The sequence below is a fragment of the Carassius auratus genome, chromosome 19, assembly GCF_003368295.1.
Source record: "Carassius auratus strain Wakin chromosome 19, ASM336829v1, whole genome shotgun sequence".
In the NCBI taxonomy this organism is placed as follows: domain Eukaryota; kingdom Metazoa; phylum Chordata; class Actinopteri; order Cypriniformes; family Cyprinidae; genus Carassius; species Carassius auratus.
Genome location: NC_039261.1, coordinates 2,776,523 through 2,801,977, shown reverse-complemented (window position 1 = coordinate 2,801,977; position 25,455 = coordinate 2,776,523). Strand labels below are relative to the sequence as shown.

The 25,455-nt window shown below is 36.8% G+C and overlaps 2 protein-coding genes across 2 annotated transcripts in view; both read right to left on the bottom strand.

Moving 5' to 3' along the window:
- Positions 1-229: 229 nt before the first annotated feature.
- LOC113119139 (H-2 class I histocompatibility antigen, Q10 alpha chain-like) lies at positions 230-10,741 on the bottom strand. The gene is made up of 5 exons (XM_026288371.1): positions 10,550-10,741; positions 1,725-1,997; positions 1,337-1,624; positions 970-1,254; positions 230-462 (listed from the first exon to the last, which is right to left on the bottom strand). The coding sequence occupies exons 1-5, from the start codon at positions 10,623-10,625 to the stop codon at positions 431-433; spliced, it is 954 nt and encodes a 317-aa protein (XP_026144156.1). The 5' UTR covers positions 10,626-10,741; the 3' UTR covers positions 230-430.
- Positions 10,742-17,903: 7,162 nt separating this feature from the next.
- LOC113119138 (receptor-type tyrosine-protein phosphatase U-like) overlaps positions 17,904-25,455 on the bottom strand; it is a 217,742-nt gene continuing 210,190 nt past the window's right edge. Inside the window, exons 30-33 of the mRNA XM_026288370.1 lie at positions 23,137-23,262; positions 20,706-20,863; positions 19,984-20,119; positions 17,904-19,247 (exon numbers count right to left, since the gene is read on the bottom strand). Coding sequence (XP_026144155.1) covers positions 19,185-19,247; positions 19,984-20,119; positions 20,706-20,863; positions 23,137-23,262 — 483 coding nt within the window. The 3' untranslated portion in view covers positions 17,904-19,184. The remainder of the gene's footprint in view (positions 19,248-19,983; positions 20,120-20,705; positions 20,864-23,136; positions 23,263-25,455) is intronic.

Sequence of the window (25,455 nt, the reverse complement as noted above, 5' to 3'; positions counted from 1 at the left end):
ACTCACCCTCATGTTGTTCCAAACCCGTAAGACCTCCGTTTATCTTTGTAACACATTTTAAGATATTTTAGATTTAGTCCGAGAGCTCTCTGTCCCTCCATTGAAGCTGTGTGTACGGTATACTGTCCATGTCCAGAAAGGTAAGAAAAACATCATCAAAGTAGTCCATGTGACATCAGAGGGTCCGTTAGAATTTGTTGAAGCATCAAAAATATATTTTGGTCCAAAAATAGCAAAAACTAAAACTTTATTCAGCATTGTCTTCTTTTCCGTGTCTGTTGTGAGAGAGTTCAAAACAAAGCAGTTTGTCATATCCGGTTCGCGAACGAATCATTAGATGTAAACAGTTCGCCAAATCGAATTGCTGTTCACTTTTTTAATGTGGCTGATACTCCCTCTGAGTTCAAACAAACCAATATCCCGGAGTAATTCAAGTACTCAAACAGTAGACTGACTGAACTTCTGTGAAGAGAGAAGAGAGAAAAGAGAGAATCCTCTTATTATTAATTATATTATTATTACATTTAGTCATTAATTATTATTATTAATTTGTGGTCCCCTTACTATTTTTGATAAAGTATTTTAGAGCTTAAGAGCGGAGCAAAACTATTCCATATTTCACTAGAAAAAGTATGGAAAAAATCATGAAAAAATCATGTTTTCAAAGGTTTTCTAATTTCCATGATTTTTTTCATGACCTGTGAAATTTTATCTGCGATTCATTTGCCAATGATTTGTTTAATTAATCGCCACAGTGTTTAATTAATTAAATGTAAGATATTAATCTCTTATCAGCCCTATTTATTTATTTATTTTTGTGAACTGATCTTCAGCCTTTTCTTTTATAACTATTCTCCAACAAACTAAAAACACGCTTAGGGGGCCTATTAAAACTCAATAGAGAGTTGCTTCGAAGGAAATGCCCCTGCTTTAATGAGCATTTAATGTAATGCTTTCAGTTCTGCCTACCCCATTTGGTGATAATTGGCTCTTTGAGGGCTCTGTGAAACACAAAACAATCATATTCTGCATCTTCATCCTCCTGGATAAACACACTCTTCTTCAGCTGGTAGGTTCCATCATGGTTTGGTCTGACTCCTGAGGATACAATCTCCTCTTCAGGCAGGGGTGAGCGATATTTCCTAATTAGCAGCATCACATCTTTGAGGTAGAGGCCAGTGGCAAAACAGGTGAGTTTGACTTTGGTTTTGTCTCTGGTGCACCTTTTTGCCAACACATGAACATCTGGAGGAGCTGAGGACACAGAAATCAGGGTATCAGTGAGTTATATCTATTCTGTATGACAGCTGCAGATCATCAACAAACATTTACTCACAGCCCTTTTTGAGCTCCTCATCTCCATAGTCTCTGAATTTGTTAAGCCAGTCCACACACTCTTTCTCCAGGTAGCCCTTGGTGTACTGGTTTAGGATGGGCACATCATCCCACTTTCTCTTGGTTGGTAGAGCTGCATCAACAGGAGTGACCCACTGAGACTCCTTATCATCAAAAGACAGGAAGTTATCTCCATCATAGCTGAACTCAAAAATGCCTCTGGAAAACCTCACTTCATCTCCCTGTTTCTCAATTTCACAACCAACTCTGCACTGAAGAACATGAACATCTGAAATAGACACACATTCAAATGTTTGTGAGATTTTATTATGATAAAAAAAAAAATATGAATAAAAATATGCATGTTGAATTGTATCAGTGTTCCTCACCAGACTCATTGTGTCTCATGCGTTTCATCAGAATGTCGACGTTCACATTAAACCACTGTTCTTTGCTCTTTCTGGACTGGGTGCCTTTCTCCCAGTAATCCTCCTGCATTTTTTCCTTCATCCAGTCCTGTTTGGGAATCTTTCTCTGATCGATGCTATTGTAATAGTCGATCTCTCTGTCATCTAGCAGACCCATAGCAGTGAACTGATAGATGCCCGGCCGCTCGACAGGTTTAGACAGCGCTGTGTAAATGTAATACAGGGAGTGTTTCTCTGCAATAAAGAGAAATATTATATGCATTATATCAACTATTAAAGTAAATGTGATAAAAGAGGTAGCTACATTTCTGAAGAAAATGGCAGACTTATAATTCACTGAGAGACAAAGGAATAATGCTGCATAAAGTAAAAAAAAATAAAAATAAAATAAATACAGGGTGATAATATTCTTAATTAACATAATTAAAATGTAGTTCAGTTGAACCTGTACTTGTGTTTAATCTTGGTCTCAATGAAGCCATCCTTAAAAATATTTTGGTTTGCAGTAACAGTACATTTTTAATTTTAAAAAGAGGGTCGGTAGGTCTATTATTTTTGTTTTTTGTTTTTAAAGTAAAAAAAAAAAAAAAGAAAAAAAAAAAAAGTTAGTAACATAGTTATGAATTTAAACAAATTAGCATATTGTGACATCACTAACTGGGTCTCAACCCATGCTTTCAGGTGCATAATTGCAAACATTATTTTTATGCAGGCTATATAGACCACAAACAAATTTAAATCTCAATTATTTGTATTTGTATTTTCTTTTTTGCTTTTAGTCTGACCGATTTGCCGGTATTCTGTCGATGTAGCATTGTTGAGTTTTATAGCAGTTGAGTTTGTTGAGTTTTATAGCAGAGTCTGTCCATTTTAATTAAAAATACAGTTTATATAGGGGTTTATAATAAAAATACAAAGGGGTATGCTGTTTTTTAAAGCCCCTGGTTTAATAAAACTAGTTTATAAAAGGGTATGCTGTTTACTGCTTGTAATCTTAGGTATGCTGAAATTATGTTTAAATATAACGCATACACATTAACCGAGGGTATCCCATTCTGATGGGTATGGTGTTCCGTCAGAACACCGGTTGTAAATTTGCATTAAGACCAACCAATTTTTTATTAAGTATTACAAAAGCAATAAAATAAAATAAATTATGTTTTAGTAGGTATTGTAAATATATAAATTGCCTAGGCCTACATACAAACGAATTCTACAAAAGAAAACCTGTGACGTCATCTAGGTTTACACATAGACAGTAAAAGAAAGGGACACAGCGACCCCATTGGATTCAACGGAGACAAGTGAAGTCAATTAGAAGCACGCACTTCCTGGGGGTCGAGCGTGCTGAGCTTGATGACGTAGATGTCACGTGAGCAACCTGTCTGACAATGGGCTAGTTGCATATCTCCGCCATCTTGGATTTCCGGTCTTGCGAGTGTGTGCGTAGATATTTCCGGTTGTGCTTAAAGTCAGTGCAGAGAACCGGAGAAGTCCAAATATTACCTTCTATATGTTTACAGGATTTATAATATCACTTCAAATACAAATAAGATATACACTGCTATTATCACTATACTATAAATGTTAACTGAGCCAGTGGATTTGAAACTTGTGTATGTTTGGGTCTGGTGAATGAATTAAATACACTAATGTTCCCTACTGTTTACAAAATGAAATTTGAACTCATGGGGCCCTATTTTAACGATCTGAAACGCAAGTGTCAAAGCGCGAAGCGCAAGTAACTTTGTGGGCGGGTCTCGGCGCTGTTGCTATTTTCCCGGCGGGATAAATGGCTCTTGCGCCCGGCGCAAATCTAAAATGGGTTGGTCTGAAGCAGCTTCATTATTCATAGGTGTGGTTTGGGCGTAACGTGAAATAAACCAATCAGAGCGTCATCCAACATTCCCTTTAAAAGCAGGTGCGCAAGTTCCATTATGGATTGCTATTATTATGGCGTATTTACCAGGCGTATGCCAGGAGCGGTTCACAGCCAGGAGACTTATGTTCTTGTAAGAGCAGTGAAAGACAGAGAAGTTGTGTTGTATGGGGATGGGAGATTAATTAGCCTGAATAATTTGTAAGCTAGATATATGCCTATTTTGTTCACATCTTCGTGGCACACCACAATGATTTCCGTCATCTCATGTGTTAATATTTTTTTAGTGTAACAATTTATGATTTGCAAAAATAACTGTTGCATCTGTGTAGATTACATGAGCAAAGTGTATGCGCGTTGTGCACGCTATACATTATGGTCAAGCATGCGCCCTTAAAATAGCATAATGAACAACGCGCAACGCGCCACTGACTTTAGACTAGGTTTTTTTCTGGTCAGTGGTGCAATTGTTTAATGGAACAGCAAAATAGCACCAGGGATTGTTTGCGCCGGAACACGCCTCCTTTTTTGCGCTGAACCGCCCAGGGAGCGCAAGTTCATCCACTAGTTTAGCGACGTGCTTCTGTGGAGGGAAAAGCGCGCTTTGCGCGGGTGCAAAATAGGAATGACACATGCGTCGGTGTACAAAGTCAATTGCGCTGGGTGCAAGATAGGGCCCATGGTGTGTATACAGAGATATATAATGTATTTTAATCTTACCAAATATGTAAATGTACAAATTACTTATTTTTCGAAAATGTTTGCATTATTATTATTTTTTATATTTACCTCGTGAGACATGGGCTGCGATTTATCTTCAGAAGTATCCATTTCTCAATTGTTCACATATATCAGTCTGTTTCATCATTTTCACAACATATTTTATTATTTTACACAATAAAAAATACATGACTAATTTTAATATCTGTTTAATCTGATAATTAATGCAAAAGAATAACAATATGCATGGCTGCTCATAGACAGATAATGATTTATGCTGCAGATCTTTCACAAAACAAATAAACAGATAAAAACACACATGAATGCAAACAGCGATCTTTTATTTAATGCAAACCTACCCTTATTACGTTTAATTGAACAGTAAGTTATAAATTATGTTATCAAATAAAGTTAATAAAACATGCTTTATCAGAAATCTCTGTGCGTCTGGTTTGACAGTCAGAAACATTGATCTTACATAACAGTCAGAACAAAACCAGCTCTTCGAAAATGAAAAGTATTGCATATTTGAGTGGTTTGTGTTTGAAAGAAGAAATCCCTGTGGACCTGGCCTGACGCTGATTCGCATAATCAACAGAAGAATACAGCAATTTCCGCGTTGTCTCTTGATGAATTTCCACAGAGAGGTACGTAAAATGTAGGGAGGATGTTTCCCCTTGTTTTTGATTGTAGCAGAAATGAGTCGAACCAGACAAATTAAAGAGTCTATCAGAGCTGTGTGCATTGAAACACGAGCCGAACTCCTCAGGAAGTCATAAATCAGTTCTAGTGCCACAAGAACCAAGCAAGATAACCAACCAACTTGTTCACACAACAGCTTTCAACACTAACACCACTAGAACAATTATTTAAAATTTCAATTCGAAGAAGAGAAATTTGGTGCCAAATGTGTTGTTCGTAATGGAAATGCAACGCTGGACATCACATGGAAACCCAGGAGATCAAGTTAAATACTTCCATTGACTTCCCCCCACCCAGCAGAACCAGACTGAAATTCCTAAGGGGGAAGGGCTTTAAACCTCTGTCTTCACAGAAAAGTCCCTTTGCCAGAGAATGGCAAAGAAACTGCTTTTTATACATTATATATGGACCAGAATGAACCCAAAAAGACTTCTAAATGAATCGTTCCATTGCTTAACTCCATATTCATTTATGTGTAACCCACACATTTGACTATCATGTCTAGTATTGATATAATCGAATTTTCTTGCTTGATATTGTCCTGACAATCATTTATTTGTAAAATATATCATAATCGTGTTATAGGAATCATGTCCAAAATTAGACCCTGCCAAAGCAGGAACATTCGGACCACATGCTTGGTAAGATAAACATATGATTTATGATACCCCCCGAGCCAAGACAATATCTGATTGGTCAAGACAACATTTGAGGTGTGGCCAACAAGCCAGTTTAAATACCTAGGACATCGTACAAAATTTTGCTTTTAGTCCCTAGCTGCTGCTATTAGCCATGTCCGCTTTTAGTCGGCTTTTAGTTCCAGCCTTGCTCGTGCTATCAGTCATGCCTGCTCTTAGCTTTTAGCTTGTAGCTTTGCTACATAGCTTTAGCTTTTAGCTTCTAGCCATGCAGTTTAATCATCATTGTTCTTTGAGCGCGGTTCTGCATGCTTCAGCCTGCACGCCTGCTACTTAGCCACGATGAGAAGGAACACAACCTAGTCTCGTAAAACTTTATTTCTTTTCTTTTTTACGTTTGAGAGTTTCGTGTTCTGAGTTAAGTTTTGTAACGTCGAGTCTCCGACGCCTGACCTCAGGTGCCCGTTCAACTTCGACCAGCGCACAAGACTCTGCACTTTCAGCCAACCCAACAACCACGGGCTTCCCAAGACGTCACTTCACCGACTGAACTTCTAGCCAATCAACGATAGCCCTTTCACCGAGACTCCTTTTTCACAGGAGACGCAAGTAACTTTACCTCCAGACTCTGACATTTGTCCTGGTGTATCTAATATAATTTTAACCCCATTGAGGAACTCAATGCAAGCCCTAATTACGTGATTGATGGTTGTTCATGTTTATGCAATTTAACGTATTGCTGTGAACTTGGGATTCCATATTTCCATTCTCTTAAACTCATCTTTCCCTAACTTTCGATCTTCCTGCAACTTGTGTGAATGTGTGTTTGCGTGTGTTTATGTGTTAGATTAGTTTATATGTCTTAGATTTATCTAATAAAGCCTTATTCATATTGAAAAGAGAAGTATTTTGTGTTTTGTGCTTACAAGTTAATGTCTTAAACTGCCGATCTTGTTACTGTGCTAATTAATAGTGTTTTCACTATAGTTTGGATATTAGTATCCAGCGCAGATTTGATGTTAAACGGCTAGTTCACTGAATCGCAGGGCGTCTTCGTGAACAGCCGTGAAACAGTGATTCTGTTCAAATTCCCTTTAAAATCTTAAATGATTCCCTTTGAGCTAAATTGACCTGTTTCCCTTACATGATATACCCACTATCCGCTGTTAAATTTTTAAATCATTAATTTTATACATCTATCCACGTTTCGTATGTGAGTTTCCCTTACAGTCAATGCGAGCGTCGCAAGACCGGAAATAAGTACGCACACACTCGCGTCGCTGAAGCTCACCGGCGCCATCTTGTGCACCTAGCCCATTGTAAGTCTTCTAATCGCTGTGCCAAGAGAAATCTGAATCACCCACGGCATAGATCAGTTATGTAATTGTGTTTGCAACCAAATAACACTGATTTTGCACAATTACTCCTTAATACAGATAAAGGAGGCAAAATTTAATTTAATATTTGTGTATTTTATTTACAGACATGTGAGAAGAAACAGTAGAAAATCTTTTGGAAAACAAAAAAAAACATTTACATATTAGATGTGAGCATGGTGTATAATTCTAACATGGCGCCTTCACAACAATACTTGGACACATATTGGTCAAAGCACAGCACACAACCACAATTGTATCCAGCAAAGTCTTCAGCTCAGTCTCATGAGTGGTGTGGACGGTGTCCGGTGATGGAGGATTCTCAGGATCTTCCATCTCAGGTGCAGGTGTAGTGTCTGACAGTAACAATACAAATAAATTTTGTCAAATCACAACCTCTATTCCTAAGGAATCCAGATTAGCTACACACGGGGGGCAACATACACTACCGTTCAAAAGTTTTGGGGTCAGCAAGATTTTTAAATGTTTTTAAAATAAGCATCTTCTGCTCACCAAGGCTGCATTTATTTGATTAAATAATAATAATAATAATAATAAAAACTAATATTGTGAAATTTAAAATGACTTTTCTATTTTAATATATTTTAAACTAATTTATTCCTGTAATCAAAGCAGGATCACACTCCAACATTTCATAGGCAGGTCTGCCTGCAAACACAGTCACCAGATAAATTGCAATGTAGCCTAGATGTAAGACATTTAAAACTGATTTACGTTACGCTTTAGTACATTGGTAATTTAAGCTCATTTTCTAGCCATTTCATGCTAACTAACAGTTAAGATTTACAGAGAGTAATTACCTTTGTGAAAATGCTTTGAACACACCATCATGTGTGGTGGAGTGTTATCGAAGGTAAGCTTGGCCTCCCGATGATATCCATGCCATTCGTTGCCTTTTTGTCACCTCTGTAACAAGGCTTGTACTATTATTTTTCCACGCTGGGAAACGATAAAAGGATATTCCGTTCTTAAGCTTTATGCCACTTCTATCGTGAGAACGACTATTGCAGTTTATAACACAGCAGGTAGACGGCATCTTTAACACTGCGTTCTTCCCTCATGCAAAGAAGTCTGGCACCTAATGTTTGTGCCGCGGATTCCCAAAATGCTTTGCTTTCACCACTGGGAATACGTCATGATGACGAAACATTAGTGATCTCTATAGAGTGCCGAAGTTATGACGTCACTTCGTAGGCCAAAACGCGGAAGTGAGTTAGCGTTTTAGCACTTCGGGTTCCCTCGCCCTAAAGTCTATGGGTTTTTTTAATGGGTTTTTGCTAAATCGTCAGAAATAAGGTCTGTGGTTAACAAAGCCTCTAAATATTTTCACGTTTTGATCTATGACATAAAACACACAAGTTATATTTGATTTTTTATAGTTGATTTTTTTTTTTTTTACTTTATTGTGTCTTAAAAACGGTGTTTGCTGACAAGTTGCTAAAAGGGACTACATCCTTGGCGGGGACGTCATTATGACAAACATATAGGGCCCTATTTTAACGATCTGAAACGCAAGTGTCAAAGCGCGAAACGCAAGTAACTTTGTGGGCGGGTCTCAGCGCTGTTGCTATTTTCCCGGCGGGATAAATGGCTCTTGCGCCCGGCGCAAATCTAAAATGGGTTGGTCTGAAGTAGCTTCATTATTCATAGGTGTGGTTTGGGCGTAACGTGAAATAAACCAATCAGAGCGTCATCCAACATTCCCTTTAAAAGCAGGTGCGCAAGTTCCATTATGGATTGCTATTATTATGGCGTATTTACCAGGCGCACGCCAGGAGCGGTTCACAGCCGAGGAGACTGATGTTCTTGTAAGAGCAGTGAAAGACAGAGAAGTTGTGTTGTATGGGGATGGGAGAAACCCACCCAAAATAGCGTCGGTTAAACAGGCGTGGGAGGAAATAGCCACAATTGTTTCATCGATTTTTTTTTTTCCTGGTTCTTGACGGACAAACCAATTTGTCAGATGTCCTTAAATACATATATGACCTCAAACAGGTCTGATCCTTAATTACTACAATTAGCCTGAATAATTTGTAAGCTAGATTTATGCCTATTTTTTCACATCTTCGTGGCAGACCACAATGATTTCCGTCATCTCATGTGTTAATATTTTTTTTTAAGTGTAACAATTTATGATTTCCAAAAATAACTGTTGCATCTGTGTAGACTACATGAGCAAAGTGTATGCGCGTTGTGCACGCTATACATTATGGTCAAGCATGCGCCCTTAAAATAGCATAATGAACAACGCGCAACGCGCCACTGACTTTAGACTAGGTTTTTTCTGGTCAGTGGCGCAATTGTTTAATGGAACAGCAAAATAGCACCAGGGATTGTTTGCGCCGGAACACGCCTCCTTTTTTGCGCTGAACCGCCCAGGGAGCGCAAGTTCATTCACTAGTTTAGCGACGTGCTTCTGTGGAGGGAAAAGCGCGCTTTGCGCAGGTGCAAAATAGGAATGACACATGCGTCGGTGTACAAAGTCAATTGCGCTGGGTGCAAGATAGGGCCCATACTCATTTTGAATTTATCATTAGACAAGCTGACCGGAAGCCCAGTGTCCATTCTCGCATCTGCAGCTGTCATTTTCCTGCAGGGGAAAAAATTTCCCTGTTTTATTTTTATTCACAAACGATGTTCCCACTTGACAAATTTTGGAAGATCATTCATACTCCCTGAGACAGAATAGCGCTGATGTGCCTAAAAATGTTCAACCACCCATTGTAGCAAGAATGCCATCTTTCCCTGTAGAGACCTGTTGTGTGAATTATCAGTTTTTGCGATTACTATATAGTTTGTTTTCAGTTTACTTGTTTTATGAAAATAAAGATGTTTACTGCAACTCTGTCTGGTTTCTGTGGCTCAGTGATTAGAGAATTTTATTAACTGTGGTTGCGAAAGGTTGCGAGTTCAATTCCGAGAGAATTATGTGGATTACCAGGTAAAAAATATATAGAAAATGTGACCAAATTTAGTATATATGGTTTATTTAGGGAACATATATGGTTCATATATAATATATTATAATAAGCATTTGTTGATGCTATTGGACAATTCACTTTAAATTAGCATTTATATCTGACGGCTTTATTTAGGCTTCAAAATGTATACATTTCGGAGTAATTTGTAAAGATTATCTTGATAGCAAAAACGTGTAAGGGTCATAACTCTTTGTTGAACACAGCTCTTAATTTTTGCGATTGTCCAAAAGTCTATGGGGAAAATGCATCGCTTTTCGATCGAGGGTACCCATGCCCCGCGAGTTGCTTTTAAGTTAACAAAACTGTTATATAATTATTTTATGAGTATATAGACATACATTTAAACGTATTGTGTTAGCATACATTCGTTATCAAATTTAAATTCGTGACAAAGCCGTTTTAGACCAGGAAGGGTTTAGTTACTTTCACTTTCTTTCTACGACAAAAACAGCTAAATGTGATCGTTTACCTGTTTGAAGTGAGGGCTCACAGAGAAGAAAAACACAAAGCAGAGCAAAACTCGCGGTCGGGATAGTCGTGTCCATGGCTGGAAAGATTTTAATTATCTGTAAACTACCCTGATATTTACTGAAGTCTGAATACAACTGCGCAACAACCGAACACAGAAACAGTCTGCTGTCAAAAAATAGCGGATGAATATGAAATTAAATTAAATGAAGAGGATAGCCAATAAGAAAATAGTGAGCGATAATTTCATTCGTATCTGGGCAGATGCACTGAAGCATTAGCTACTAAATCAATAGCCTACAAGCCGTGGAGATTACCTCTAAAAATAATAAAAAGCGTGATGAATGATGTTTTTATGATTAATAACGTTTATTAATGCCCCATTTTAACAACAAACAGTTCTTTCACCAAGTTCACTTCTTGCTTGGAGCAACGTTAGTGACGCAAAATGGGCGAAATATCCTCACAACAAAAGTAGCTTTACATATGATATTCCAGCTGACAGTGTGTGTGGGCTTTGTTTGAATTTGAGTAAAAAAAAAAAAAAAAAAGCATTATTAACCATTTAGACCATCTAAAGTAAACTCACAACCACTGAAGTTGCAGTTATGTTTTATTTTCTGTTCTTCTAAATGCTAAGAGGTAGTTATTTTAAGCAGTCAGTTATCACAATGGAAACAGCTTTCATATTTTTCAATATTTGTCTTAGGTTAAAACTAAAACATAAGCCCTATTCGGACGGGACTAGTTTTACAGGGGGTCGTTAGAGAAATCTGCCTTTCACAGACGTACTTGGTGATTTTAATCCCGTCCGAATCTGCCACGTCTGTGTTTTTCTCACACAACCTCTGTGATAATTCCAGAGCAAATTACCTACTGTTTTTCAGCAAACTCAGTGATCCTCTGAGAAAACTAATCCCGTCCGAATGCGAATGTCTGTGATTGCCGGTGATATTTTATTTCACAACGCGTTTCCTTGTGTATTTTGGCCAACGTGAATTACCGTAGATGCTCTTACCGCGCGGATGTTTGATATATTTGCTTAGCGGCAAATAAATAATAATAAAATAATAATACAAATAATAAAATCAAGAGCAAGATCAAGTAAACTGTTAATACCGGCCATTGTAATATCAGCATCAGGTAAGATTACTTACGTTCATTTATGTACTCAGTTACATAATGTTTTAATTACATTTAATAAAAAAAGAAAAGGAAAACAAGTTAAACTAAAGGAACCACACATTAACATGGTTTTGTTACACTAGCCATTTAGTATTTATTGTGTAATAATACTAAGGCAATCATTCTGAATGAATGCAATGCACGCATACAGAGCGCGTGATTTCTGTGATACCCAGATGCACAAATCAGACCCTCCCACCTCTGTAATAAACACAGAGATTTTAGTCCCGTCCGAATTGGTACATGAAAATCTCAGACGTCAGGTGGTAAGACGTGCTAGTCCCGTCCGAATAGTACTTTATACTAATCAAAATTTCTCGAAACAAGAATAGCCTAAATACTGTAGATATCACAAACAAATACTATTGATTTGATACCATGAAAACCCAGATAGCAAATGACATGTGGCCCAGTTCTGGCCCACATCTCCCATATTCTTCTGGCCCACATACCGTGCGGAATGACGGCGATGACTCAACCTGAGTCTGGCTGACATATGTCAGCCACAACTGAACCAGATCTGGGCCACATCTCAGAAATGGTGTGGGTGACATCTGGGCCAGATCTGGCCCAGTTTTGTCTGACAGAAGTCAGCCACAACTGTACCAGATCCATGCCGCATCTCACAAATGGCATGTGCGACACCTGGCCCAGATGTCAACCACGCCATTTCTGAGATGCGGCCCAGATCCGTCCCAGTTGTGGCTGACTTCTGGGTTAGATATGGCCCATATTTACCCTTTCTAGACACAAAAGAATATTTAATTCATCCAGAATAAAGAAAACACTCATGTAGTCTAAACTGCTTTATTAATATATAAAAATTAGACAAATAAATATACATACATGAATTTAACTGCATGTATAGATATAAAACAAATACATTTACATTATTACAAAATAAAAAATACAGATAAATATTTATAAATATAGTTAAATACACATTAACATTACATTTACATTTAGCAGACACTTTTATCCAAAGCAACTTACAAATGAGGACAATGGAAGTAAAATCAACAAAAGAGCAATGATATACAGGTGCTGGTCATATAATTAGAATATCATCAAAAAGTTGATTTATTTCACTAATTCCATTCAAAAAGTGAAACTTGTATATTATATTTATTCATTACACACAGACTGATATATTTCAAATGTTTATTTCTTTTAATTTTGACGTTTATAACTGACAGCTAAGGAAAATCCCAAATTCAGACGCGGCAGAGAGGAGTATGAGAAACATTCAGATACAAAGGCTGATTCAGTCTTCTGAATTGGGAGTAGCGAACATGCGTTATAAACTTCTTTCAAATTAGAATCTGTTGGGGAGATAAAATGTGCAAGATAACGTATATGTACTAATAAAAACATCAAACAAAAAAAAAATGTATCTTTTACTCTCCAGTACTGAAAGCAGAACTGATAAGGGAGCCCTTGATACTGTGACACAGCTCTTTCAAATTAACATTACCTTTTTTGCAGTGGCGGTAGTTTGTATGTCCATCTATAGTTGCCATCATCTAAGGTCTTTTGAGTACTGGTATCATCTGAAGTCCTCACAAGTCCTGTGCTGTGCAGTTCCTAATAACCCTGGGATGGACATTTGCAGAAACAGAAAGGCAAAGGGAGAAAGATTAGCATAGCTGCTGTTCATATCATTTCAGGCAATGTGCACTTTTTACTATTTCATCAATGGAGTACATTGAGTACTATTTTTAATCTAGTAGGTTTAAACTGAAATATTTTTTCTAGATCCCTTAATAAACATATTATTTGTTGTCTGTTTTTGGGGAACAGACACAGTCTCTATAGAATGGACTGCATATGCCAGAGTAACATTTAATACATTTTAATAAAATGTAACTGGGAGGAACATCATAACTGTAATTCATTACTCTAGTCTTCAGTGTCACATCTTCAGAAATCATTCTAATATGATGATTTACTGCTCAAGAAACATTTCTAATTATGATCAATGTTAAAATACAGACGTACTGAATTTTTTTTTGTTGGATTGGTTGTTACATAGACTCCAAACATTTGAATGTTAGTGTCACATGCATCAAACTGTTCAAAATCATCTGTTTCAAATAGTGTTCCTGTAGCTCAACTTGTAGAGCACTGCGCTAGCACAAGGTTGGGGGTTCGATTCCCTGGGAACACATGATATGTAAAAATTGATAGCCTGAATGCACTGTAAGTCGCTTTATAAGCGTCTGCTAAATGCATAAATAAATGCAGGTCTTTTGAACTTTGTATTCATCTGTGAATCCTGAAAAATAAAATGCATCACGGTTTCCACAAAAAAAAAAAAAATGAAGCAGCACAACTGTTTCAACGCTGATAATAAGTTTCTTGAGCAGCAAATCAGCATTTCTGAGGGATCCATGTGAGACTGAAGACTGGAGAAATGATGCTGAAAGAACAGCTGCACATCACAGGAATAAATTAGTTTATAATGTATTCACATAGAAAACAGCTATTTTAAATTGTAATAATATTTCACAATATTACTCTTTTTACATATTTTAATCAAATAATTACTAAAGAGGTGAGCAGAAGATAATTATTACAAATTGTATCAACTTCAAGCTTTTGAACACTAGTGTACTGTATATTTGAGGTTTGACTTACTGTACTAGTCTTGTATATAGCATATAGCATATATAGCATCTTGGAGATGTTGTCTTACAGTAGGTTTCACTCCGACTCTGCTGGATGCAGCAGGCCATCAGCACTGAAGAATCTAGGAACAAAACAAGCAATTTGACACAGAGCCAACAATATTTAGTCTGTAGTTCCAGGTTTATTAGATAGAAACAAGCTAGAGCAGGTGAAATGCAATAAATAAATAAATAAAATAACAGATTCATTGCGATATATGTTGTGAAAAAAATGCATATTAGGTTACTTAACCTTTTCAGCGCTTCCTACATCTCTGTCAGCAGCTCCCTTCAAAAATATTGAAATCTTGGACATTCCCTTCTGTTGTAGAAGGATTATTTTGTCACTCTTTAAATCGCAGAACAGTTTTATGTTTACCATAAAAGATCAAAACAACTTTAGTTTTCTGCCAATTTTCGCGCTCCTTGATAACGTGACGTCATCGATAAACAGTAAAGTGTAAATGTTAAGGTTAAAATAAGCAATTTCCAATCATCCATTGAAAGATTACCAACAAAACAGTCAAAAGCTATCATTTACAGATGAATATTTGATTAAAAGCCCAAACTTTCATAAATAAGAGCACAATAGTTATCATACCTGACGATACGTCGTCTGAAAACGGTAGAAATGCTAACGGACTTTTTCGAAGACATTAAACCATTCCTATAAAGTAAATAAACAACAGAAGCGAGTCAAATACAAGTAAGAGAAGTGTCAACAACAGTTATAAGTAATATTTGTGTGAATTTATGGACTTAACTCACCTGAAAACAGTGAAATCAGCGAGAAACTGGGTGTTTCCTCATGATATTTGCAGTGTTGCGCTCCGTTTCCATGGCAACTCCATCCGGTCCGCGCGCACGCCCATGAAAACACGTCACGAATTAAAAGTAACACGCTTACGTTACATAAATAAACATATTCCCCTTATTTTTTTTTCTGTAAGAGGGGGCGCGGCCATTTGTAAATTTAATGTGTCTGGCTTTCGTTGTCATTCCAGCTATATTAGCTGTACAAACAGCTTGTTTTGCTGTTTACTGTTGCAAACTGTAAATGTGTGTGTGTATAAGGTGCATCTTGAAGAAATGTGAATATCATTAAAAAAGTTAATTTTTTGTAACTTTTTTTTATTAAAAAGTGAAATTTTCATATATTCTAAAGATTCTTTTTTTTTTTTTTGATGATTAGAGCTTAATTTAATGAATGTAATTATTGCATTTAAAAGTATAAAAAAGGAGTTAAATAAATATTATTTAATTATTTAAAATGATTTTTAACAACAATATAAATCCACCTAAACACTTCTTGTAAAACACTTCTGCTGATACTGATGTGAAATATACTGTAGGGACAGGTTTGCTGTTGTGGTAGGATTAAGGTCTAAAGATCAGTCAACAGTGTAATTATACATAATTACAGAAATTAATTACTATAAAAGTATATTTCTATTTGATTTGATTTTTTAAAATTAGCTTACAATGTAAAATGGTTTTGTACACAATATGACAATTTAAAATGTAAGTACATAGTAAGGCCATCTAAGAGAAAGAAGAAAAGAAAGAAAGTGAAGTGACATTCAGCCAAGTATGGTGACCCATACTCAGAATTTAAGGGTGCATAATATAAGGGTGTTGGTAAATAAAATTCCCTGCGCTGCCATGTTGATCGACGTTTAGGACATCAATCTGTGGATAGTTGCTTGACAAAACTCTTATATAAATATAGCTGCAAACGGCGATTACTGGGGTTCGAGCATTTACCAGGGCTTAAAATGTGTTAATGTTTTAAGGTGTAGGCCAACCTGGATGTACAGCATATGGAATTACATTTGGTTCAATAATAATGAACGAAACTTTATAAAACTGAACACAACTTTTCAGAAACTATAAAAAAATATGCCATTACAAAAGAAGAAAAACAAATTTAACAGGCTCTTCAAATATGCTTCATTCTTTGTTAATGTTTTTCAAAGATTCGTTTTCACTAATCGTGGATTCTGAATGCACCTCCACAGATTTTGCATATGTTTCCCAGTTTTTAATTTGGTGTTTTAATAATCACAAACAAACAAGTGTATAGGCACAGCGGCATGCGATAGTAACCATGCAAATTGATTTGACTTTTATATTGAAACGCTGAGTTACGAGGCTAATTGGATTACATGATATGTCGTGACCGGTCGAGTCCTGGCATGTTCTGAGATATCAGTGCTTTACAACTAAGATATGTGAGTAAAGCAGGTCATGATGGTTCAGAAGAACCACAGAGAAGAGACTTATCTCCACACTGCAGTCTTATGAAGCGTAATAAATCAGCTAGCTCATTGAAGCAACTTCTTACCATCTGATCAATTACCAGTATGACAAATATGCTTTTAATGAAAAGACCAGACCAGGAGGGTCAAGTAATAATGAATCTAATTTACTCTTTAGTTGATCACGGTTACTCTTCTACCCAGAGGATGTGATGTTATTACTCAGACTCGATCTTTCATGGATCAGAACACTTAATGGAGATCGCAGTCATGTTTCATTTAAATATCTTTTTTTTGGGTCTCAGAACAAATTGTGGGTAATCTTGGAAAAAATCGAATTGTTGGCAGTGAGTAAAGAGTATCGATTTCTTCAAAAACTCGAAAAGAGGCAGATTAGATTTCTAGCATCTGAGTAGATCCAGAAGCAGAAGACACAAAAGAAAGGAAAGCTGAGCCATCTTCTACTGTACTGTTAAACAAACAAACAAACAAAATAAATACATTTCAAATACATTTTATGCAGATTGCTTCCAACAGCACTGCAAAAGATAAAATACAATAATAATAATAGTAGTAGTAGTAGTAATCAAGATATCAAGAAGAATGTTGTTTTATTTTACACAACATACTAATATTAAAACATATTAATGTTTATGGCTGTCTTAATTTCTAATTGTTTCCGAACATTTATCCACAGTGCTTTTATTTAACTATAAACCAGCAGGAGACCTTAAAGTTAATCTTTAATTGACAAGACGTTAATATACAATACTTTGAAGATGGTTTGTGGATGAAGAATTATAAAATGTCCTTTATAAGGGAGAAGCAATACTTAATGGTCTTCGCGTGGCTCACACGGTAGAGCATGGTGCTTTGCAAACAAAGATCATGGGTTTGATTCCCAAGGAAAGCAAGAACTGAAAAATGTGAACCTTGAATGCAATGTAAGTCGCTTTGTTTAAATGTGTTAATGTATGTCGAACAGAGCTGCTCCAAGACACTGAAAACACTGTATCATGAATTGCTCGCATTTAAATAAAAACAGTGCCATGAAAAAAATGCTTAGGATATCCAGCAGAGAGCTCTTAAATAAAAATTTCACCATTTTTAATCACATTGATGTCTAGTAGAAACACTTTATATATATATATATATATATATATATATATATATATATATATATATATATATATTTAGATTTGGAAAAAAACGTGATACAATACGAACAACAATAATGAAAATGAGATTAAAGCAACATTGGAATGTTTTATTCATTCATGTTTTGTTTTTAGAAAATAAAACACAACCAATAAATACAAAGATAAAAAGCAACTTTTTAGCGACTGCCTCATTGTATTCCAATAGTAGCGTTTCCATTTCTTTTATATAGTTGCGTATCTTTTTTTGTTTTATTTCGCTCAACAACAGCGGGCTGCGGCACCCAAAGCAGACGGCTCACAATGGATTACAATGAAACAGGCATGCAGATCCATGAGTGATCCTCTTCACACACACACACACACACACACACACACACACACACACACACACACACACACACACACACACACACACACACACACACACACACGAGTTGGCACATTAAAGACAACATCTAGAAACATTTTGTTTGTTTTGCAAAATAGATATTATATATACACAGAAAAAAGAAATAAACCCATAAACCATCTTTGCATCTCTCAACTGTCAAAACTTTAAAAGTTTGTGTCACTTTAAGATTTAAAGGTGAAGTGTGTAATTTTAGCACCACTAGCATCACCAAACTTTTGCAGGATTTGCAAGAAAATATCATCGTTTTAAAAAAACAGTCCTGAACACGCCCCCATTTCTCACTGGTTAGCCAAAAAGTCAGTCCTGCCCCAAACTCATGCCATTGGTCGAGTCGCTGCTGCTCAAACAGAGCAATGTTTTGATATCGCCACAGTGTTACACTTTAATGAGAAATAGGAGATTAACGTCAATTATACACATCACCTTTAATGATTAAATGAAAAGAAAACCTCTATCAGCCATCACGTCCGTACATTCATTGTATGGTTTCCAGTAAAATCAGGTGCATAAGTACAGTAGATCGCCCCATGTACAGAGTTTAACAATACACGTAATGTACAAGCACAATATCACCCATGTCGTCGCATGGTTTCATTACAATTCAGCATGTTTTCCTCTTGCTTGGTGTGAAAGGCAGAGAGCCAGTCACGTGATCAGAGACGCATGTCACAATCTCAAAGCTGCTGAAATCTCTTCGACTCCCTCACGGGTTCGGCAGGAATATCTGGCACAGGAGGTCGTGGAGAGGAAAACGTCAAAACAGAAAGTGCACAGAGGACAATAGAGGTCGAAGGTTAAAGAAATGTCTTGCGAATTCCCATTCTTGATGTAGATGTATTCTCACTGGAGGACAGAAGGCTCATTCAGGTGGGCTGGATCGGCCCAAGCGAAAGGAAACAGAGGAGGCGAGGTGAAGAGGTTGAAGCCGGCGTCGATCGGGTCTGGAGCTCTTGTGTTATCTGACCTCCAGGCAGTCCAGGTACTCCAGAGCCAGCTCGTAGCAGAACCTGTACTGCTCCTGTCAACAACAGCAAGGCCACGTCAGATTCTCTGGCAACATTCACACCGTACCAACTTTATAACTCTACTAGATCTTTATATTTGAAGAAAACACTGGTGTGTGTATCATTAATCCAATAATAAAATCTGATTATGTTGTATTATGTTTAATGATTATAATGACTATAAAGATGTATTACAGAGGCAGTCTAAGATTTCTCACAACAGATACAGAACAAGAGAGACTGAGGAACGAGTCCAGGTTCTGCATCATTATGAAAATTGTGCACATCAATTATGAAAAACTACTGCTGTTGTGTTAAAAATGTTTGTGTGCTGCTGTGCATCACTGTGTGTGTAATAAGCAAAGTGTGTGCACGCTTGTGCACTCGCCTATAGGTGCATATTACTAACGTGCTTTTCTTCAAATAACAAAGAAAAAAGTATTGCACCAGACTTTAGACCAGGTTTGAGTTGGTCTATGGTGTGGTCTATTATCAGTTCCTCAAAATAGCAATGCACCAACAATGCACCAAAACACATCTTTTTAAAAGTCTCATGGGAGCAAATACATTTGCCTTTTAAACAATGCGGCGCAGGACTGGAAAATTTAATTTGGATCAGGCTGAAACTAGTAAAAATACCCTTTATGTCACCGGGTGTATGATAGGGCCCTAAGACTAGTGCCTTAAGGTTAGCAATAGTGCCTAACCTAACACAACTAATTACTAATTAACAAAAGTAAGCACACTAACCATAGACTCCACCATGTTGGGCTTGGAGTTGCGGAGAGTCTTGACTGCGTAGAACACGTCCACCATGTTGTGATGGTGCACCATCTCCATTATCATGGTGCAAGCGCAGAAAGTGCCACTGCGTCCACCGCCATTCCTTTAAGAAATCAATATGTTGTTTCATTAGCATCTTCAAGAAAAGCAGCGGCTTGTAACACATGAAGGAGCGGGATCTGAGTGGCACACTTCTTAGAGCTTGTGTGGATTATGCTATTATAGATGTCTGGAGGGGATAGCTGTGAAAGAGGCATATTTGTGCCACCACAGAAATCGGCAATACTTCTGAGCATGAAGGAATGGAAAGTACCAGTGTGCTCTGGGGAAAAGTCATGCAATAAAAATGTCACATCCTTCTGAGCTAAGATCATTTCCCTTGGGCTACTGATAGAGAAAGGGCACCCCAGCGCAGATGCGCAATACACCGCATCTGTGCCGCGCTCTCATTAATAGTGGATAGATGTATTTAACTACAGGCAAGTGCAGGTGGCAGGGACGAATCCTGAGGCCAGAGTCTAATACTGAGGAAAATGAAGACATGAAAAAGCAGCCAGAGATTAAGCGCTTTAAGCAGATTTTCACTGTTGGGTGGCCAGGGGCAAAAGAGACCTGGGTTGTATAATCAACACAATGAAGTGTAATTGCTTTCCGATTAGCATTTGGGAGCGGAGCGGTGTGAAACTTACAGGCAGTGCACTACAGTGCGACCGTCACCGCACTCCCTCTGCCACTTCTGCACTTGTGCCAGCAGGTTGAGAAAGGCCTTCTTAGAGTCTGGGATCTCACGATAAGCCGACCAGCGCAGGAACTGGAAATGTCGCACTACCAGATGACCTTCCTGCAGCTGAACAATAAAGACAGAGAGAGCAAGAGCAGAGGAAAGAGAACACTTTAATAAGAATAAAAGAGGAGGGTCAAAGACAACAGTGGGTCAAAGAATTTTGCTGATGTTTTTGACAGATATGGGGCGCTTTGGTTTTAAATTTAATAAATTAGTGCACATAAAGTTTTTAGAACTATTAACTATTTTAAATGACACAAATATGTTATTACATAAACAAATAATGTTTTACCCATTTTACAGCATGATAGGAAATACTCATAATAAACAAAGTTTGTTTAAATAATTTTTGAAACGTTGAATACATTTGTTAAACTCAACCATTTCAACTTGTTAAGTGATTTTTTCTTCTTTGATTATTGATAATTGTTAATCATGATCGCTAGAAATGTACACATTCTGCACATAACTTCAAGACACAATATGCAACCCTGTAACTTTTTTTGCACAGTTCCTTGCACAATATGACATCAAAACTCATTACCACATGCCATGGTTTGCCATTTATTTTACAGTTTGTGCACTTATGTGAACTTACCTAAGAAAGAACCTGGGTTATTACAAGGTAAATACATGGGTTAAGATTATTATGCACTTGTTTAAAAATGTTGTTTTGTGCAATGTTATTATAGTGTTTATATTAAACTACAAAATACATTTGCTGCCTCAGAGGTGGAATATGGGTAAGGTTATGGACAGATTTTGGTAGGTTTAATGGTGGGTTCAAGTGTAATTCTAGATGTAAATACAAAAATGAATAACATATGTAATTACAGGAAGGTGATTTTAAACTTAAGTACAATGTAAAAACACGTAATGCAAAAACATGTACAAATTAAGTACATTGTATTGAATGATTAATTTAAATGTAAGCACATAGCAGTTAAAGACACGTAATATAAAGTGGGTCCCTGTGTTTTGATGTTTGCACAAAAGCTATATGTATGGCTTCACTAACAGTAAACGTGGTTGTTAGCCCACCCGGTCATGATAAAAGAGCCTGAGTACTTAGGTTAGGTTTAGTGTACAGCGGGTAGTATGTGGTGCTTTTAGTGCTACTCAATGCACACTTCATTTTCAAATTTTCAAATTTACTTTCATTAGTTGGACATAAAATAGAACACACTTTTAGCCCCATTTTTCTTTGACAGCATCACATAGTGTGCAAGAAACATTTTGATATAATTTCACAGAAATGTCACCATGGACCCATTAAAAAAGGAAAAAATGTGCCTTTTTTTCAGGAGCTGTTTTGCATCCTATTCATGGAATATCTACTGTACGTCAAACACTAACTTCAAAACAAAACAGCAAACAGTAATTAGCTGGAACCTCTGAGCATTAATTAGCATCTAAATTCATAAAAGCATTGCTCTACCTTGGGGCTGTCTATTTTTCTTTATCTAGGGATGGCGCCATTTAGCAATATGATCTATCAATAATACTCTACGCCTTGTACCTTTTTAGGGAAGCGAGACTCGTCGTTCCGACATGGGTGGTTCTCTCTGGGGTCCTGTGAAGAAGCAGTATGGGACATTTTCTGACAATGACATGGACTGTATGTCTGGCTTGCAGAGTCTCAAAGAGACAGAGCGGACGTGGGGACTGACAGGGGCTAGCCAAACTGACACAGGCACGGATGGGAACGTGGCTAAAGGTTGACAGCCTGCCTGACAGAAGTGCTAAAGGGAGCTAGCAATGAGAGGTGCAACACTTGGGACAAGATTTCAAAGAGACAGGATGTTGACAATGAAGCCATCAGGGAGGACTAAGGTCAGCTAGAGGTGTGAGAAAGTGGCTTTTTTATTCAGACAAGTCAATATCAGAAGCACAGACCACACTGAGAGAGACTGACACAATACGAACAACTTTATCACTCACTCACGCACATCGAGTGAGAAATAAACCGCTCCGACTCCAGCAGCGCAATGCCAACGGCGGTTTGTGAAATGGAGACTTTTAATGACTAACCACACTTTTATACCTTTGCTTTAATTTAATCGGTATTGAATTCATTTCCTAAAAGTCTCTGAAAAGATCATTTAGCCATTAGCTTCAGTTAATTAACCTTTCCGTAGTGGACCTGAACTCAGACAATCTCCAATCTTTAAAAAAAAAAAAAAGATGGACGTTACAAGACGGGTCATTTGTCTAATGAGGTCTGATTTTAATGAGATACTGTAATAAATGTCAGTGCTAACACTGGGAGAGAACGGATCGTGATTAGAAGGCACATACAGGGGATAACTTATATCATTTTTGCCCTGCAGACTCACCCGTGTGATGTTGGTCACCCTGAACAGGCGAGTGACGACGTTGTCATCGGTGGATCTGGAGAGCAGCTCCACTGTCATGGGTCCAAACTGCTGCATGCCTGTTTCAGGCCAGTACTGCAGACAGGGCTGAGAGAGAGAGAGAAAAAAAAATACACATGTAAATTGCTATTTTAATTCACTCCTGTACACATGATAGAGCAAATGTGTTGTTTAACAACAGGACAGTGACAAACTATTGAAATAACTCTGACCAACAATTATGTCCCCAATAATTTTTCAAAAATCTAGTTTGTAGTGCCAATTTAATTTTATTATTTAATTTATGTTAGTTTTCATTTGGTTTACAAACATACAAAAAAATAAAAACCAGCCAACCAACTTTATTATTATTATTATTACTGGTTAATAATATAATAACATTAAAAACATACCTATTTGTTTTTTTTATATTAATATACATTTTTTTGTATTACATTTTTATTTGAAATATATCATAGTTGACAACGTGATTTAGAGCTGCAGTCAATATCAGTTCATGCCTGTAATACTGTAATAAGTTTTGCCTGTTTGTAGCCATCTATGTTTGAAAACCTGGAATTACAGTTCCCTGTGGAATTATATTCCATGCGCGGATGAATCTGTTTTGAGGTGAATGTGTAGCTGTCGGTCATGTGGATATTCACTGTATTTAGTTATCACTGATTCTAGCCTACGTCTTGGAATATATGACCCAAATAATAATTTTCACCATATATTCTCATCTGAACAAGTAACAAGTCTGTCACGTTTGTTCTGACCAACTGAGGAAAAAAACATCACAATAAATCACACTAGAAATAGTGATTTAAACTAACGATCATTTAGCTCACATCACATCAAACTCTACAAATGATTATCATTGTTATACTTTATTCTAAAATATTTCATGTTAACAACATCAGCACTGCATAGTGTGTCAATTAGAGAGTAGATTTCAGTTTCTGTACAGTCTCATCTCTAATTGTCACATCATTTGAGTTTCATATTAAGAAATTATTTTAACCCAAAAAGCTAACTTTGTTCCCATCGAACTGGTTGTCTTTAAAATACACATCTTGTGTATCTGTAATCAGAAGCACATTTAAACTGGAATAATTTAATTCACATGTGTTTCATATAATCTTTCTTGATTATAATCCACTATAGCCGAGACAGCTTCTTTATGTTTACATATGTGGCAAAATGACGCAGTGCCATGCTCGAATTTTCTGCGAAAACCTAGCCGAACCACTCAAACTAGAAATCATGATTATAAATGAACTGTTGTGAATCAGTACTTGCTCAGATATTAATTTTGGATAATATTTAACCCAAAAAAGTTATGGACTGCAGCTTTAATCTTATAGTGATATAGTGATCTTATAGATCAAATTTCCCATAATATACTCTATATGATATAACTTATTGTATAGCGTTTTTATAATTTATGTATTTATATGTATATGTATGTATTTTTCCATCTGGGTAAAATGACAGGCATAATGCACCGTGCATGCCTGTAACACTTTACAACGAGGTCCCCGTTTAATGCATTTAACCTACATTAATCTTATATGGTTAATGCATTAAATAACAATAATTTGCAATCAACAGTGCATTTTTATAGCATTTAGAACAAAGATGGTATATTTCATTGCTTATGTCATCTACTGAAGTTACTGTTAACTTATGGAACGCTACTGTAAAATATAAATGTGTACCTTTTAGCTTAATAACATTTTTAATACAAAACATGATACAAAACAGCTTTTATTTTCATCCATGTGTCATTCATTTTCCCTTATTGTGAACTTGGAAATACCACCCTTACATCATTTATTTTCTCTCCTTACATTATTACCCACATAATCATAGAACATACATATTAAAATCAATGTCTGGGGGGGGGGGGATAAAGAAATACATTAATTAATAGATAGCAGACTGAGAAAATGGGCATCTTGTGATTAGGCGAGGGGTGAAGATAGAGAGTGAAAGGATAATGGAGTTAAAGAAATGCCAGAGATAGGCTAATCAGCACTGAAAATCCAATTGCGGCCCACCAAGATAAATAATCCTTGCTCATTCCTCCATATCGCCTGCATTTTCTAGTCCAATCTTCCACCAGATTACCATTTGCTCAATGTGTCAATTAATTTTGGCTCACGCCAGTAGCAGACAGATCTAATCCAGCGCAGTGTTATTTGAAACGAGCAGGCGTGAAACAGCTTCAGCCATGTATTTCCAATGAGAGATGTTGATAGAGATGAGATAGAAATTGATAAATCCTTGTCACAGTGA

Coding starts and splice junctions, on each gene's coding strand:
- LOC113119139 (XM_026288371.1), bottom strand. CDS start 10,625: ATGGACACGACTATCCCGACCGCGAGTTTTGCTCTGCTTTGTGTTTTT. Junction 1,625..1,724: donor CATGAGACACAATGAGTCTG/GTGAGGAACACT, acceptor TGTCTATTTCAG/ATGTTCATGTTCTTCAGTGC. Junction 1,255..1,336: donor TGAGGAGCTCAAAAAGGGCT/GTGAGTAAATGT, acceptor CTGTGTCCTCAG/CTCCTCCAGATGTTCATGTG.